Source organism: Notolepis coatsorum (genome assembly GCF_963971535.1).
Source record: "Notolepis coatsorum genome assembly, chromosome: 14".
NCBI classification, from domain to species: domain Eukaryota; kingdom Metazoa; phylum Chordata; class Actinopteri; order Aulopiformes; family Paralepididae; genus Notolepis; species Notolepis coatsorum.
In genome coordinates this window covers 87981120-87999546 of record NC_140178.1, presented here as the reverse complement: position 1 = coordinate 87999546, position 18427 = coordinate 87981120, and the positions used below count along the sequence as shown (strand labels likewise).

Genomic DNA, 18427 nt, shown 5'->3' with positions numbered 1-18427 from the left:
GCAAACCCAACCCCGTGGCAAGGCCGTGGCAAGGCCGTAGCAGCGGAGCGCGAAGGAAGGCCCAGACCCACCAAAGGGACTGGACCCCCTGGAACGGGGCCCCGGAGAAGTCCATGATGCCAGCATCAAGACCCCACCAGGTGGGCACTTAGTGACCCCGCCCCACACATCGCCAGCATATTCGGACAAAGGCCCCTCAGCCGAGTGGGCCCTGTCCCCCCAATAGTACACCGCCTGGCACACTGACCCTGCAGTACAGCCAGTCACAGGGATTAAAGCAAAAAAAAATCTCCTGACTGAAATTTTTTTCAGGCCAAGTCATATTCTTATTTTAACCTCCACTGTATTTCTTTTTAATAGCGTTGGCGTTTTAAGGGAGCCTACTTGTTTCGGTTTCGTCGATAATCCAATGTACAGTTACCCCCCCACCCCGCCTACCCAACCCTTCCCTCCCCAACCACCTCCAATGTACAGTCCCCCCCCCCCTCCACCCAACCTCCTCCAATGTACAGTTTCTTCGTCAAATGTATATGCTCTCTTTTTTAGACTCTTATTGTATCACAAACAATACTGTGTAAATCTGGTACGTCATAAATGTATAGATGTAGCAGTATTATCTATCTGTATGTCATGTATGTCATATATGTTATGATGAATTGAAAATGGGGGACCCTGATGTAAAGAGGAAAGTCTTTCTCTGGTCTGCAACCCCTTGACAATTGTGTGTATTGAGCTGTACTGTATTGTACCCATTCTGCAATCCGTTATAACAATCAATCAATATTTAACCGATTGCAGAATGGGTACAATACAGTATGGCTCAATACACACAATTGTTAAGGGGATGCAGACCAGAGAAAGACGTTTGTCTTGTTTACATCATCAGGGTCCCCCATTTTCAATTCAGTGACATTTATGACATGCATGACATTGACATCATGACATTTATGGCATAGGGACATACTACAGGTATATAGTACTGTTACATTTGTGACATATACGATATGCAAATATACAGTAATGTTACCCATAGATCCTGACAGAGAGAATATATACGGTGGGGAGGAGACTGACTACAGATACACCTGTGTGATGTTGCTACGGAGTTAAGCTAATAAACGTATACTCACAACCACAGCAGGGGACTCACATATTGTACTGTGAAGTAACACGACAATGACAAACGTGTTGTTTCTGTTTTTCTTTTTGACATCGTTGCGGCACACGGAACAAGTTAACTCACCACTACAGCCCCCAGTAGCGCTGCCTAGCCAGTCTCTTCAAACGTCCTCTCCTCTCGAAACTTTTTGTTAGGTGGTCCCGCTGATCATTTTCATCTGAGAACCCCGCGGTGGGTTCTCTTTTTAGTGGCCGGCTTACTCCTTCCATTTAACAGACGCTATTAAGCTAACGTTAGCTAATCGGTATATAGCAGCGAGTGCAAGCAGCGTGGTGGCTGTGACGTTGGTAAACAAGCAGTTGACGCGTGAGGCTGCAAAAAAAGGCGACCTGTCTCTCGAGTCGCTGAGTGATGATGACTGCTTGGCGCGATAGGAAAAAAAAGCCCTTTTCCATATTTGGCGCCTCTGATTGGCTCAATTTTGTTTCAATCTGTATGCATCTACAAATCATGCAAATACTTCCGTCAGACTGCGAATCAAATGGACGGATCTCCCCAATCAAATTGACGGAAATCCGTCTGGAGACGGAATGCTTTAATGCATGCAGTCAGCACGGCCGCAATAACAAGACTTACCACGGAAGCAGGCAGCGCACCGGGGAAAAAACCAGGCAACAGGCTGTTAACCCGAGCCTGGAGACTGCGGACGAGACAGGCGCCAGATGGGACAGCTGAACACAGCCGCCCCGGCGGAAGGGGCGTATGCTGGCGTTGTTGCATGACCAAGCCTCCATTTAAAGAAAACCCACCCAGAGGGGTTGAGGCAGAGAAGGCTGACACGATTGGCAGACGTCATGAACGTGCAGGGGCACCCTCAACCGGGTAACCCGGGAGTTGACACTGCTCCAACACACCAGGGAATCAACCACCTTGGTGTTACCCAATGCGGTGGTTGTTCCTATAACCCCTCAAGAAAAAAACTCCAAAACACACCTGCGGGTATACACCGGCTATACCGCAGTACAATAAGGCTGAGCCCGAACCCTGTTTTTAGGGTTCGAACATTCGCCAGGTTTATCGAACGAACGTTTGAACGTTGGTTTTTTTAAATTTTTTAATAAAAAACTTTTTTAATAAATTTTTTTTTTCATTTTTTTTAATAATAATTTTTTTTTTATTGTATTATTATAGATCCTACGGAGGGCGGCATTGCATAGTCTATTGGTGAAAAACATGTTGTTTACAGTGGTGGCTGTTCATGTAAACATGTAATTAAACAAAGCACTCAGAAGAAAATAAACAAGCTACTGAATCAAAGTATGATAAACAATAGCCCTTGCAGTCACGTAAGGGGCTAGATAAACAAATGCATTCGTTTTGTGGCATTAGCGTTATATAGTTAGTGTTACACGTTCAATAACAGACCTGTATTCACTCTTGGTCGACGGGGAGGGGAGCCGGGAGGAGAGGCGCACGCCTCGGCTCAACAGACCCGTCCACCGTCCTCCCAACACGCCTGCCGCCCGTCCGCCCTACCACCGTTCCGAGGTAAGACCCGTCCACCGTGCGCCTGCTGTTGTTTCCAATGCAACCACCTCCCGCCATGAAGCTCGCGCCGAAAAAGGATGGTATTCATTAATGATCCTAATCTGCAGGTTCACCTACGGAAACCTTGTTACCGATTACTTCCTCGGCGGGGAGCTAACTACGGCTCCCCGGTAGCTACGGTAAGTCTTGCCGATTGGTGGTAACAGCAGAGGCGGGTGCAAGCGGTGTGACGTAATTGGCAGAATCGCCTGTCAATCAAAATAGAGCTCTGGTTGAAAAATAGTATCCCGCTGCAGCCCGGCAGACCATACTGGTTGAGCCGAGCGCCTCGCATTCACATCACCTCAACCCCGTGCGCATCCTTTATTTTTTTTTCACCGAACGTTCGAACCTATTAATTAAAGTCCGAATGTCAGCGTAACGAACGAACGTTCGAACGTTCGAACGTTCGGGCTCAGCCTTACAGTACAAGTGTTTCAGTTTTCAAAAAAGGGTTAACCCAGGCCTACGGGTCGACGAAACATTACTTCGGACCGGGCCCGGCGATACGGGAAGCACAGGATCACCAGAGGAGGTCAAAGACCACCCCAACAGGCCCCTCTTCGCCATGCGTGAGAGAGGAGCGAAAAGAATGGAGAACCAGCCCCAAGCACACCGTACTTGGTATTCCCAGGCGGTCTCCCAACCAAGCACTAACCAGGACCAACCTGCGTAGCGGCCGAGATCTGACGGGATCGAGCGTGTACAGGTTGGCATGGCCGTAAGCCATTACAACAGTGCAGAGTACAAAATGTACCCAACCAGGGTCTCCATAGCGCTTAACCCTGTGACACCCGGACCGACCTGGCATTTTCCCCCTGAAAAAGCCCAAGTTTCTCAGGGTACCTCAGATCTGCATCCCCGGCGGACAACGGGTTTAACTGATCCGGACCAGCGTGACCAGAACCAGTCCCGTGCCCTAACCACGCCGACATGCCTACTCCAGGAGAAGGGGCAGATATGCGTGTTGATCTTAAACATGAAAAGAAGGCGCCACCCAGACGTTCGGTGCGAACCGCGCCCGGTGGCCCACCCCCAGGGCGTGAGACCGCTCTACATATGTTCAGATCCATTCTGTCATCATCCCCCAGATATGAACGAGAATCCGTCGACAACCAAAACAGGTCGTCGGAAGAGGAAAAACCTCCATCCCAGTTGCTTTATAAAAACGCCGTTTTAACCTCAAGCAACCAAGGCGTGCCAGTCAGTCGCCTGATTACAGAACACCCCGAGCTAGCACTATACGTGCGTCGGGACACAACCACATCAATGAACAGGCTATTTAGACCTGTCATTGAATCCCCAAGGCGCCCAGGGGAACGACAAGAGGGGTGTGATGCTTCCTAACTCCAACTCTTTTTAATAGAAAAGAAGGAAGCACCAACAGTATGTATCCCAGTCTACACAGCCGGGGGTAAAAAAATTTCACATTTTTACATCCCACCACCCTCCCATAGGGAGGAGACGGAAATCCCCAGAGAGACTTCCCACGCGAGCTGTACAGATTGAAAAGAATATATTGCACCTTGAGCCATGTAAAAGTTTGGTTTTAGGGCTCTCCGGGGAGGAGGCACTGAACCCATACATACTCAATAATCGAATTGAATCGAATACACACACAATAGAGTAGGACTCCTTCTTGAGGTTCCACTCACCTTGACAATCTGAGGAGGAGGCTCTGTACTCTGAGGAGGCTCCCTCAAATGGAAGGAGAGTCCCAACTCACAGAAGGCCCGAATAGGAGCTTTGTGAGGAGCCCTGACCACCCCCCGAAACAGATCCATCATATGGACCTGAACAGCACACGGAAGTCCTACCAACAGAGACGCGCACAGTGGCGTACTCTATGGCGGGGGAATTTCTGCGGTGCACACGCCCAATATTCCAGGGCGTGGGACCAGGAAACTCCCCCCCCCCCCCCCCTCACCCTGTAACGTGCCGAACCGCAACGTGACAGGAACCTTGAAGGACAGGTGGGTTTACCCCTGACCAACAGAAAAAAGGGGGAGAAAAGGTTACCAGTTCACCCCTTTACGACCCCACACCCATGATACGATGTAATGACAAAAAAGAGTATGACGCAGTCATAGTCAGCCCCATGAAGCGTCTAACAGCTTCACACAGCGCATGTGCCAACCTGCTATCTGATTTTTACTAAGGAAAAAACACAGAACAGAGAGGGCCCTCGCAAGAGCCCCGGTACCAGACTTACACATGTGCTTCTGTGGCCAGCCCAACCCAGTTGTAGGTCACACGACACACACAACCCATTATCACCTACAAAAAATGGCTAAAACAATCTACAGAGGAACGCCGTTTTTCATAATGAGAGAATACACAATTCTCGATTAGTATCGGCCACAGGCCTTGCTAAGCACACATGAAAAAGTTACCAAACAATCTTTTCTTTAGGAAAATAAAGTTTCTCAAGTGGTTAGCACAACCCCAACAACTAAGCCAAGGGTTACATCGTATCCCTACCACACAGTGACACAACATAGTGTAACAACATGTCTGAGAGGAGGATGAAGAAGTCCCCAGGGAACCGGGGGGAAACACAACCCTCCTACTTTACCCTTAATACGGCCAGTTAAACAGGTAAACCTGTTAATATGTGAACACACTGTTCATTGTCATTACAGGCTGAGAAAAGAATCATTCTTTACTCATATGTCACTAAGCATAGCTTTATAGGTTAGTTTAACCCCCTTAGTTGTGAGTACACAATACATGAACACACAATGTGTCTCAACACAACAAACCAGATCATTTCACATCTGTAACAATAACCCGATTTGCATGGAGACCAGTGACAAGACAATTCACACATAACTCGCGTCATATCCTAAATGTAGTGCAGCAACACTCGTTTTGGAAAACATCGTTATTTACAAAACATTTAGAAGGGAAAGCAAGAAGAAGTGTTCAAGGTCTGGTCAGGACCTTGCCTACCGGGAGCGCAGATCAAGCGAATTGCAGTCTCTAACATGGCACCGAAGTAAACACAGCCTCCTGTGTTTGACGACACGGGCAGCTCGCTGCTCCAACCCGCCGCTACGGTGCTCCTTGTTGACGCAGTCCTCGCCGGCTGGCCCCAGGGTAGGTTCGACGAACATCCTCTGTCAAAGATGACGTTGTAGTCAAGAGTGTTAAAAACATGTTATAGTCACAGCACGTTCAACAGTGTAGCATTAAGCTAACGGCCGCTCTCGGCCGATAGCAGCAAGCTAACATTTATCTAGCCTAGTGACACAACAGGCTCCTGGTAAACACAGCGAGCTAGCGCCGCAGCTAACAGCTGACTGGCTAACACAGTAGGCCACAACTAGCACGCAAGCTAAGCAGCTACCACCTGAACTCGTACACAACGATACAAGTCACACTCAGACAGGCCGCCGTTCTGAAACCCTCCTCACCTTTTAAGAGAAAAGAGAAACGAGATGTTAACACAGTTTTACAACGGTGATTTTACCAACATCCGGCAGAGCCAGCACAATTCCCATCTGGGCTGTAGCTGACTTGAACATGGATTTTCCGATAACGAACATCTATGCTCACATTTCCTCGTTTAGGGTAAACTCTCATTTGCATATGAGAGACGGGGCCTATACGGTGACAGAGAAGTACCCACGCGTCCAGAGATCCTGGGATCACCAGTTCTACTGGCCGTGGCCCACTAGTTGCTATAATGGGCTTCAAACCAAGGTCCTCCGTCGTCGCCTAAAGGCTGAACAAAGGACCCTAATCTGGGGCCGGTTTCCGCAAACATTGTCAACTAGCCCCCATAGCACTAACAGACAAGTGGAGCTCGCAAGCAAAACATTACTCACCAACCTGGAACCCACCGCTTCTCACAACAGCGGCGCGTCCTACAGTCCAGCTGTGTCGCTGAAAGGTTTTACCGCAACCAGCCACAGCAAGGAAGACTGCAGTTGGGAGGCATGTAGCGGCGTGCTCCCAATACGAAAACCGGTGGAGGTTTTTAGAATGATCACCATCTTCCAGACACTCCAGTGACGAAGACAATATCGCCGTATTTTCTCGAGAATAGTGAGAGAGAAAATAAAGATATGATGTCAACGTATCTCTTGTTTTCCAACTCTTCTCCTACCATCACATCACGTCAAGTGGGGATCTACCGAGGCACTTCCTTGTGGTGAAAGCGAGAAAAGAGGAGAGCAGGTGACCACACACCTGCTTATGAAGGTAAGCTAACGAGGGGTGTGGTCAGACGAATACTGGGATAAAGGTACATTGTGGAATTTTATTCAGTGCGCGTGCACATATGCGAGGATAGTGCATGAGTGACGCCGAGCGGAGCCACTATGTATACAGAACGTTCTGTATTGTTGCAGTGAAAGAGTTAATAACGTCTCGTCTTGCATATTTTCCACTGCATGTCTGGTTTGTATTGACCCATCTCAAACTCTGGAGGAAAGCGACAGTTGTGATTGGAGGAAAGAGAAAAGAGGGCGGGTTGGAGATAGGTCAATCTACGGCAGGGGTCGGCAATAGGCGGCCCGCGGGCCGAAATTGGCCCGCCAGCAATCATTTCTGGCCCGTCAGTGTATTTTGAGAATATGATATTTATTTTATTTTCATCATATAATTTTTATTATATGCATACTTTATGTTTTATCCATGTTAACACAATAGCGCCCAGCCACGGAGATGTCCGTGTTTCGAATCCAACAATTGAGGACCAACCACGGACATGTCCGTGGCAAAGTTTATTTTTTTATTCCATTTTAATAACCTACTCTATGTCATCGAGCAGCACTGCAGAAGTACCCTACTCTTTGAATTCGAAAAAGTGCATTCTCTTAGGGGCGCTATGTCGATAATGCAGTTCCCTGTGGCAGAAGATGTCTTGTTTTTTCTGGATCTCCAATGTAGTTTTCTGCTAACATGAAGCGATGCCTATAGCCTGTTACACGGAATACGTTTTGGGACGCGGATTTCAGTGTGCAGTAAAGGAATAATATCATCAGCCAATGGACATATCGATCTACCAGATGGTCGATCGATAACTGGGAAATCCTTTGGGGGATCCAACCGGCCCACGGTAAGATCTTTTTCACGTAAATTACATGCTGATCAGACCTTGTTATGATAGCCATCCACCCGATCAGCGAATGTGGCTACTGAGGCTAACACGGTTATTGGTAATCAATAATCAGAAACGAGGCCCCCCCCCCCCCCTTTCATGCATTCATGGTGGACCATCATATCGATCATATGCAGTTTGATTTTTAACTCCAGCTTCTGTATAGCCGAAAAGCCATTGGATTTAACGTTACTAGCTTAGCGGCCTGTATCTCGCCTTCCAGGAAATATACTAGCCGAAATCCCTTATGACACTTATATTCAAGATGCTATAAAATGAGAACGTATTGATGAAAAAATTATTTCTTTAAGCCATTTTGAAGGGACGGTTTATGGTCTCAATTGACAATGAGAATGGACAGATAGCAATACTATAAAGTATAGATTTAGCTCTACAAACAGCCCCACGGACTATGCAAGTCTGTTTAGAAATGCTGGCCGCCTAGAGTGATTTTAGACGGATCCAAATGGCCCCAAAGTGTTAAAAGTGAATAACAGGTATAGGCAGTGAGGTGCAATGTACCGTGTATATAGGCTTTCTCAAAGTGAGGTGGACAGCGTGTGGTGCTGAAATGGGAAACACGCATCCATGAAATAAAAACGCCAGTTTTTTTTTATCTATGTCTGTCACTATAGCCAATTGAAATGCTAGAAATGCTCACGTGGACTCGGAGAACCAATGGAAAATTCTTATAGTTTCTCAATAGTCCAGTGCAGTGATCCCCCACCGGGCCGCGTTAGCTAAACTAACGTTAGCTAAACTTAGTAAAAACAAAAAATAAACGTCTTTGGATAGCTTCTTTGCAAAGGGGAAATACCAACTGAGGAGCCAGAAGAGGAAACTACGACCTCCAAGACACATAAACAAAACCAGGAGTCATACTTAAAATACGGGTTTATCGCAACAGGTGACTCTCACGTGTTGACGTCCTCTCTGCATAACATGTGGCGACACGCTAGCAAATGAGGCAATGAAGCATGACAACTGTGTTCAAGTTGGCAGAAGATAAAGTAGCTGCATTCAACACGAGTGGACATTTGACATGTTTCAAACATTAGCAGGGATTTTGGAGGACCGAAACAGAAACAATAAGCCCAGGGCAGGGCTGCATTATGGTGAGTTGTGTTTTTCATGCATTCTGTTCTGTTCATGCGTTATAATAATAATACATTCGATTTATAATGCACTAGCACCCGCCGTGGTGCTGCATGAAAATCAAATGCCCATCCTACTGATCTGTTCATGCACCCGAGAGGCACTTTATAATAGAAAAAAGACAAAGGTATAATGTTCAGTGCAAACATGTATGTCGTTTACAGTTTATTATGCCACCTATGCAGCTAGTTTATTTTGAAAAGAGTTAAAAAAAATTCACAATCATTATATTAAATTAGCCATTGTGTTTGGTTCTGGCCCGCCATACAATGGCTTGGGGGGAAATTGGCCTGCGGCCAAACCTAATTGCAGACTCCTGATCTACGGGGCTGTGGGAAACCCTGGTGTGTGTGTTTTCATACCAGGGCAAGGTAGACCTTGGTGACAGTGCGGTCCTTGAAGCAGCGGTAGGCGTGTCCAGCAGCAGCCTTGTTCAGAGCCACACACAGAGCTCCGCTGGTGGAGAAATCCAGCTGGTGGCAAAACCTGGTGGGAGGAAGCAGAGTTAAGGATCGGTTACAGCAGCAGGGATGGGTACCGAGTCCGGTACTTTTAAAGGTATCGACCGAATCACGTCGGTACTACCGAGTACCGCTTCACGTGAGATCCACCGGTGCCACATTTCGGTAATGCAAAAAAAAAGTCTGATGACGTCAACGTTTGATTTACCGCAAAACAAAACCTATGAAGTGTGCCGCACGTTCATGTGAAGGTTCACGCGCACAATACAGCTTACCTAGGATTTTACTTGATTCAACAACAACAAAGCAGTCGGGGCAATGGCAAGCCGAAAACGGTCGCAAGTGTGGTTACACTTTACAAAGCTAGATGCAGACAACTCTCACTGCAATATTATATATATTAGAGCTGGTATACTAATTATACTAGTATCGCGCGATAATATAATTAACGCATTAATCAAAAAAAAAAAAAAAAATTACATTTTTAATTTTTTTACCTTTATTTACCCAGGGTAGGTTCGCTGAGCACAGATGCTCTTTTTCAGGAACGCCCTGCTTCACATTCACACAGTTCCATTCACACCTGGGAGCTGCCCAGTACAACCACAGTTGACACCATTGGCCACTGAGCAACTCCACTGGAGCAGTTGATTCAAGCCATGTCACATAGTTCAAGTTTGAAATGATTCTTTCTGTTTTGCTCCTGAGAGTGTGCTAGATACTGTACTGTACTGGTAATATTATTTATTTGTGTTAACTTCTGAATAAAACAACTTATTAAACACAAGTACATCTTATTGAACATTATTTTGATATTTCATTACCAATTATCATAGCAAAACATCTTTTTCAAACAGTCTGTAATGCATTTTGGAAACGAGAGATGGGCTCATGGTGTAATGGGCCACCTGGCCTGAGAAACATAAGGAGGAAAGAAAAAGTAAGGACTTACTTCTGGTCATTATTTGGGTAAAACACACATATTTTGAATGCCTTCGGCAGGTTTTTTTTCTTCTTTTTAGCCATTTTAATCTAGATTAAATCCAGGATTGCAGATAGATTAATCTAGATTAAAAAAAATGATCTATGCCCACCTCTAATATATATATATATATATATATATATATATATATATATAAACAAATTGTTCTAAATAAATAAATGATAAATCATTTGAAGTTTGAACAAATTTTTTACAACTGAGATAGAGTAGAGTCGATCAAATTTTTAGAGACTAAAGTACAGAAAAAAGGTACCGTTGGGTACCGGTTCACACTGGTACTGGTATCGGTTAAAATGTGAACGGTACCCAACCCTATATAATAATGCAGGACCTCTTTAGGGGGTCTTTATTCGGCATGCAACAAACTGGACATGCAATTGGAGCGGCACACACACACCGGGATACACACACACACACACACATGCATTGTCTTTTTCTCAGTCGCCGATGCGATTGAGTCTCTGCGCCTAACCCATCCCGTCGTCCTTCCCCCCATGGGCAGCCGGGAGCAGATAGGGCGTCAACGTGAGCCGCGCCCCGGGGACTAATCCAAGGACACCACAGCATTAGCGATCTGTTGTTGTGCATGTTTTTCCATTGGGTTTATCTTATCGGGGGGGAAACCCTTGTGAGCACAGGGAGAACATGCAAACTCCACACAGAAAGGCCTGGGAGATCCCCCACCTGGGTACCTACCTGGCATCATGGAAACCTGGTCCCCAAGCGGGAATCGAACCCTGGACCTTGCTGTGAGGCGACAGTGTTAACCACTACACCACCGTGCCGTATACAGCAGCAGAGTGATGGATCTGTTACAGCAGAGTGATGGATCTGTTACAGCAGCAGAGACATGGATCTGTTACAGCAGCAGAGTGGTAGGGATGGGAATCGAAAACCGGTTCCCATTGGGAACCGGTTCCTAATTGGCCGATGCCTGGAACCGTGTGGCTCCTGTGACTTTCGATTCCCTTATCGCTGCCTACAGTTGCGCAATAACGTTACGTTAGCATGGCCATGGCAGACTCTATTTGATTCCTTAAGGGCTCGAAATTGCCTGGGTTTTGGTAATATGCTCCCGAAATGCTCCCGCTGTTTAGCTACTTCTATGTGCAGTGAAAACTACTTGAATGCTTTAGAGCCTAGTCATTGATTTAGATCAGGGTGAGCTAAAATTAGCCGCGGAGCTAACGTGAGCTAACGTGAGCTAACGCTATTTAATCAAGCTCACAAAGAGAGATAAACAGCTGACAGCGGATAGTACAGGTACAAATACAATAAAACAGCAGGTGGGGGCTGTTGTGTAAACCTTGTACTCTTTAGTTCACATATAATGAGAGACGTGAGTGCTTGTTTACATGTCTGTAAACCAGGAAGTACAGTGGTGCAACATACAAATGTGTCCGTGTAGCAACACAAGCCAATACATAAAGGACAGGGGCCCGGGGGCGTGTACCGGTTCCGCAACAGTAAGTGACTTCCGGGTAGGCCTGATTGGCCCCGACAGGCACGTGACGCGGCAAACTCAGGACGCGCAACGAGGCTGCTGAGAGCTGTCGCGCGGAAATAGGCTGTCTATTGCCATTCTCTAACACAAACTCTAACCTTAACCAGCTCCTTAACAGCGCCTAAACTTAACCGTTCTAACCTTAACCAACTCCGAAACAATGCCTAACCTTAACCTTAACCATGCCTAACCTTAACCATAGAAAGAATATTGCCATTCTCTAACACAAACTCTAACCTTAACCAGCTCCTTAACAGCGCCTAAACTTAACCGTTCTAACCTTAACCAACTCCGAAACAATGCCTAACCTTAACCTTAACCTTAACCATGCCTAACCTTAACCGGCGAAAGAATACACGTTAAAAAAAAAATCACGTTAAAAAAAAAAGATTTGATGGGATTCGAACTCACCAACAACGGACCGCAGGATCGCAGGACCGCTGCTCTGCGAGGTGAGCTATAGCGCCGAATGAGAGTCATGGCGTATTTGGACGGTTACGTAATTCCGTAAGGGCTCCGCGGAGCGTGCCGCGCGGCAGAGAAAGTTGCGCGTCACGTGCCTGTCGGGGCCAATCGGGCCTACCCCGGAAGTCACTTACTGTTGCGAAACAGCTACACGCGGCCCGGGGAGCTCTCTCTCTGTGTGTGTGTGTGGTGTGGTGTGGTGTGGTGTGGTGTGATAGTGTGAGTGAGAGACAGAAGTCAGAGGAATAACAACCTGTTATTCAATAGATTAAATTAGTTTAAGAATAAAAAAATAAATACATTTTAAGAGAATCTCAAATACATTATTTTATTTAAGTGTAGGCTATAGTTAATGTTTTATTTTTTACAGTTTTTGTATTTTTCTGACATGGGGGCTCAACAATAAATGACAATCAGAAATGTCAAGTTGCATGTTGTTATTCTAACCAGCTTAGACCCCGACGCTCTGCATCTTCTGGCCGCCTCAGACCTACTCCTATCCGAGCTCCGGGAGGGTCATCAAAGAGAAGTCGCCTATTCTCAGTCCTTGCCCCACAATGGTGGAATGAACTACCCACCCCAGTTAGGACAGCCGAATCACGTCCAATCTTTCGCCGTCGACTAAAGACGCACTTCTTCAACCATTATCTGAATAAAAAAATATATATCTAACCCTAACTAACCGTACTGTCATGCACTTGTCCTAATAAACTAACCTACACTGTAGCACTCAACACTTTGATGAACATTGTTGCTCAGCTGATAGAGTTGTGCCCTTCCTGATGGCTTGTCGTACAGAACTTGTAAGTCGCTTTGGATAAAAGCGTCAGCTAAATGACTAAATGTAGTTCTGTTGCATTTCCAATTTATTTATTTAAATTATAAATTGATCAGGTATCGATAAGGGAATCGATAAAGAATCGAATCGATAAGCAGAATCGATAATGGAATCGTATCGATAAAATCCTATCAATTCCCATCCCTACAGAGTGGTGGATCTGTTACAGCAGCAGAGTGGTGGATCTGTTACAGCAGCAGAGACATGGATCTGTTACAGCAGCAGAGTGATGGATCTGTTACAGCAGCAGAGACATGAATCTGTTACAGCAGCAGAGACATGGATCTGTTACAGCAGCAGAGTGATGGATCTGTTACAGCAGCAGAGTGATGGATCTGTTACAGCAGAGTGAAGGATCTGTTACAGCAGCAGAGTGATGGATCTGTTACAGCAGCAGCGTGATGGATCTGTTACAGCAGCAGAGTGATGGATCTGTTACAGCAGAGTGATGGATCTGTTACATCAGTAGAGTGATTCTATGCGTCACATTCAAATCAAAAAGGGTTGCTGGGTATATTATCTATTTTTATGAATAAAGTCAACACAAATCCTTTGGTTGTATAATGTCTCACACCTCTGTATCACTGGTAATGCTAACCTGCTAGTCATGTTAACCACCACACCAAAAGACATGCATGCTAGGTTTCCTGCCATAGCCCTTGACCCAGGTGCTGGCATTACAATTAGAGTTGGTCCCCGGGCGCCGCACTGTGTGGCTGCTAGGGGTGGGACAATACATCGATCCAGATCGATACATCGATGTAATTATCAACAATCGAATCGGATCGATGCGATGTAATAAGATCGATTCATATCGATACTCTTATTTTGAAAATCCTGTGGCGAGTCTCATATCCGCCCAAGAACAACAGCAGTAGCTCCGTGTGTGTAGACGTTACAGCATAGCATTCTCCCTTTCTGTGTGTGTGTGCGCACGTCTTTGGAAAGACCAGATGAGGTCAGAGGAGTTTGATGTTTAAATGTTATTTAAACATAAACAATATAATACATAATAAATGTAGGCCTATGCATGATCATGCAACATCAACAAATTGTTGTAGGAACGGTTTGGGAGAGGGAGGTTGTGAGTTTTGAGTTCCAAAAAATGTAGCTTAAAGTTTAAAGCTCAATATATAAAAACGTGGCACTTTACAGTGAACAGGAGGTCTATTTGTATTAAAAACAATAGATTGATTTTCCTTTAAATGTCTGGAAGAGCTCAAAAATACAAATGTCAAATGATATTTTCATTACCTTTTTTTTGTTAATCTAAATGTTACTGATTGTGTTAAATGGGCATATGATATCATCTCATATCGATTGCAGGCACCTGAATCTAATCGTATCGTATTGTATCGTGAGAGACTTTGTGATATCGGCAAATATCGTATCGTTGTCCAAAGAATCGATATCGTATCATGATGAAACTGGTGATTCCCACCCCTAGTGGCTGCCCACTGCTCCTAAATAGTTAGGGCGGTTTTCTCCAAGGGGATTATATAAGGTTCCACTTAACTCAACTAAAAAAAATCTAAATTTAAAATAAAGTAGAATCAAACATCAAGGATTATGGTGGTATTGTGCCCAACACTGCAGTGGTCTTCCCATTACTGCAGTACTGCAGTGTTTGTTGCCACCCGATCTCTCTCACACACAGACTGAATCGCATGTATTTATAGACAGAATGAGACACTTGGGCTCTCCACTAGCTACTAAATTCCCCCTCCGCCACCACTCACCCAAACACACACGAGTCTCATATATTTAGAGACAGAATAGACATAGACTTTATTGTGCCAGGGGGGATTCCTTTTCATATCACTGTGTACTCATCAGACAACAGTCCCCGTAGTCCCAGACTGATATTTACCCACATAATATCTGTGGTACATTCTCCACTCCTTCCTCCCCTTTAAATTATCTCCCTTGATGCACCTGCCAATGCAAGAGGCTCGGTATGAGCACGACATCTCAAATCAATACCAGAGTTGGTTGACCTATGAATCACTGTATTCACTTTTTTAAATGAATTTCCTTATTTGTATGTATATAATAATTATTTTGCGGAGGGGGTGTTTGTCTGTCTGTCTGTCTGTCACTTTATTTTGATGTCTGTCGTCCTTGGTATTCCGTTCTGTGTTCCTAATGGATAACTTTCAAGTACATATCATTTGTAAATGTTGGTGGCTTAAACAATGTTTAAACAAATATAAATATATAAAAAAAAAAATTAAAACAACAACAGTACAAACAACATCATATCAAACAATACATACAGTTACAGCACACAGTAACAACATACAATAACAGACAGCAGGACACACTCAGTCCTGTTCAGCGAGGCCTTCTGTCTGCAGCGATCAGGCTTTTCACAAAGCGAGCCGTTCTCTACCCCAGTGTTCTGTATCTTAGCCCGGTGAAGTAGTGATTGAGTGGAAGTTTGATGTCCTGTTATATTGAGGTTGCAATGCGTGCAATGGCCATATTGTTAGAGGTGCTGCTGGTTACGCGCGTGTGTTTGGCCCCGTTAGTAACGGACGGTAATAATAAATAATGCTCTGGTACATCAATAGGAGGAGATTAATAATGCTCTGGTACAACAGTAGTAGATGAATAATGATCTGGTATAACAGTAGTAGATGAATAATGTTCTGGTACAACAGTAGGAGATGAATAATGCTCTGGTACAACAGTAGTAGATGAATAACACTCTGGTACAACAGTAGTAGATGAATAATGCTCTGGTACAACCGTAGGAGATGAATAATGCTCTGGTACAACAGTAGGAGCAAGAGAGAGTCCTTTAAGCTTACAGATGACTGAATAAGACACTTAAAAAAAAAGAAAAAAAAACACTCCCTCCCTCTCTCTCTCACCTGAATCCATAGTAGGTGTTGGGGTCAGCTAGCAGGGGGAAGTGGTGTTTAAGCTGTGCCTGCACCGTGAGCTTCTCGTACCACATCTTGCTGTCGATGCGGACGTCCCAGTGCTTGTTCACCACAATGTAGTCGTCACTTTGGTGCAGCACCTGTAGACCGTCCAGGCTAGCCGGCTCTGGTGCTGCCATCTTCACCGAAAAGAGACACACACAGCTCACACAAACACAGCCCTGGAGAAAGAAGGTTGTCCGTCTTCTCAACATCAAATAGTCTCGTTCAAGCCTCTCTCTCTCTACCACCATTATATCAATTCACATTGATATCGCAATTGGAGATCATGCAATATCTGCATTTCCCCCCATAATATTAGAGAATTTAAGACTGATCAGAGTCTAGATGAGATGTGCTTTACACCCAGGAAGACTAGATCCATAATATGATATCGGTCATCGCTGGGAGATCCAATAGGGGACAATGTAATATCTTGGGATATCCTACACTTACTCTGCATAGTGTGAATTGGTGGCCTTTCAGTCTTGAGCCTCACTCACTCCTATTCATGCATGACATCCCACTTTTACTTTACCACTCTTACTGGTGCTAGAGGGCGCTCTAATAATCAGAGAATAGGGAGTTGGAGATCTTTCCTTAAATAGTTTTTGGTGTAGCTAGGAAACTGTTAGGGAGACAGACCCACCACACTATGCCACACACACAGAAACGCGGTGACACAACTAGCATGCTAGCGCAGTTAGCCTACTAGCTATCATGCATTAACATTGCCTCAGTCCTAAATGTATCTAACTAGCCAGACAAACTCCTGTAGCTACCATGACGACCACAACATACGGTTTACGTTTAAGCAGTTTACCTTAAAGACGATGAAAACACGGGCATGTGTATACAGATGTAAACAAACCACCCAACTGCGATGAATGGGTCGCATGGTGGCGTTATTTCTTTCCGTAGCCGCATTTTGCGGAGACGCTCTCTGATTGGCCACTTCATGTGACATGTGCGCCCAATCGTGTGACGCCTGTTTCGACGCAGACCGCGTAGGCTTAGGCGCGTGAACAGTACACTGATTACCAAACCTAGCCGCATTTCTGGCAGACGCTCTCTGATTGGCACTGACTGACGCTCTCTGATTGGCCACTGACATGTTTGCCCAATCGCGTGACGAGCTGTGTCTTTGCTCATTTCCGCGTCGAACAGCCTGCAAACTACCTGATTGATTGATTGATTGATTGATTGATTGATTGATTGATTGATTGATTGATTGATTGATTGATTGATTGATTGATTAATTGATTGATTGATTGAAAAGTTTATTAACAGATTGCAGAATGGGTACAGTACAGTACAGCTCAATACATACAATTGTTAAGGGGATGCAGACCAGAGAAAGACTTTCGTCTTGTTTACATCAGGGTTTGATTGATTGCTTGATTGAAAACTTTATTAACAGATTGCAGAATGGGTACAATACAGTACAGCTCAATACACACAATTGTTAAGGGGATGCAGACCAGAGAAAGACTTTCGTCTTGTTTACATCAGGGTCCCCCATTTTCAATTCATAATATGACACACACGACATACAGATAGACACTGCTACATCTATACATTTATGACATACCAGATTTGCAAATACAGTACTGTTTGTGATACAAAAAGTGTCCAGAAAAAGAGTGTATATACATTTGACGTAGAAACTGTACATTGGAGGAGGTTGGGTAGGTGGGGTGGGGTTGGGTGGGGGGGGGGGGGGGGGGGGGGGGGGGGGTGGGGGGGGGGGGGGGGGGGGCTGTACATTGGAGGTGGGGGGGGGGGGGGGGTTGGGTAGGGGGGGGGGGACACTGTACATTGGAATACTGACAAAGCCATACTTGGTCATTACTGTACAAGTTTACAACAATTGCAGTCTCCCGTAGGTGTTTTTTGACAGTGTTTTTGAAAGTGGGTAGTGATTCACATCCCTTTACAGCTTTGGGTAGGGCGTTCCACATTGATGTGGGCATAATTGCTAAACGTGTTTAGTCCCTTGTTTGAGGAGAATCTGGGTTTAACATGATTTGTGGAGCTCCCTCTGGTGTTGTGATCGTGGTATTCACTGACCTTTGGGAAGTATTTTGACATATACATACGGTTCCTTGGTCGTGTAGTGTAGTGTATCTTGTAGACCAGGCCCATTGCAAGTTGCTGTACTCTGTCGTCTACTCTAAGCCATCCTAGGTTGTCAAAGTGGGCAGGGGTGAGGTGGGTTCTAGGAGTCAGGTCAAGCAGTAGTCTGACTCAGTGGCGGACT

At 45.3% G+C, this 18427-nt stretch overlaps 1 protein-coding gene across 2 annotated transcripts in view; it reads right to left on the bottom strand.

Annotated features, from left to right (window-relative positions):
- rpusd1 (RNA pseudouridine synthase domain containing 1) overlaps positions 1 to 17079 on the bottom strand; it is a 37679-nt gene extending 20600 nt beyond the window's left edge. The window contains exons 1-3 of one of the 2 annotated variants that reach the window (XM_084329354.1): positions 16991 to 17079; positions 16117 to 16307; positions 9332 to 9455 (exon numbers count right to left, since the gene is read on the bottom strand). In XM_084329354.1, coding sequence (XP_084185480.1) covers positions 9332 to 9455; positions 16117 to 16307; positions 16991 to 17065 — 390 coding nt within the window. In that variant the 5' untranslated portion in view covers positions 17066 to 17079. Of the gene's footprint in view, positions 1 to 9331; positions 9456 to 16116; positions 16350 to 16990 lie in introns of both variants that reach the window. The other variant, XM_084329353.1, reaches the window with a different exon arrangement.
- Positions 17080 to 18427: the final 1348 nt, after the last annotated feature.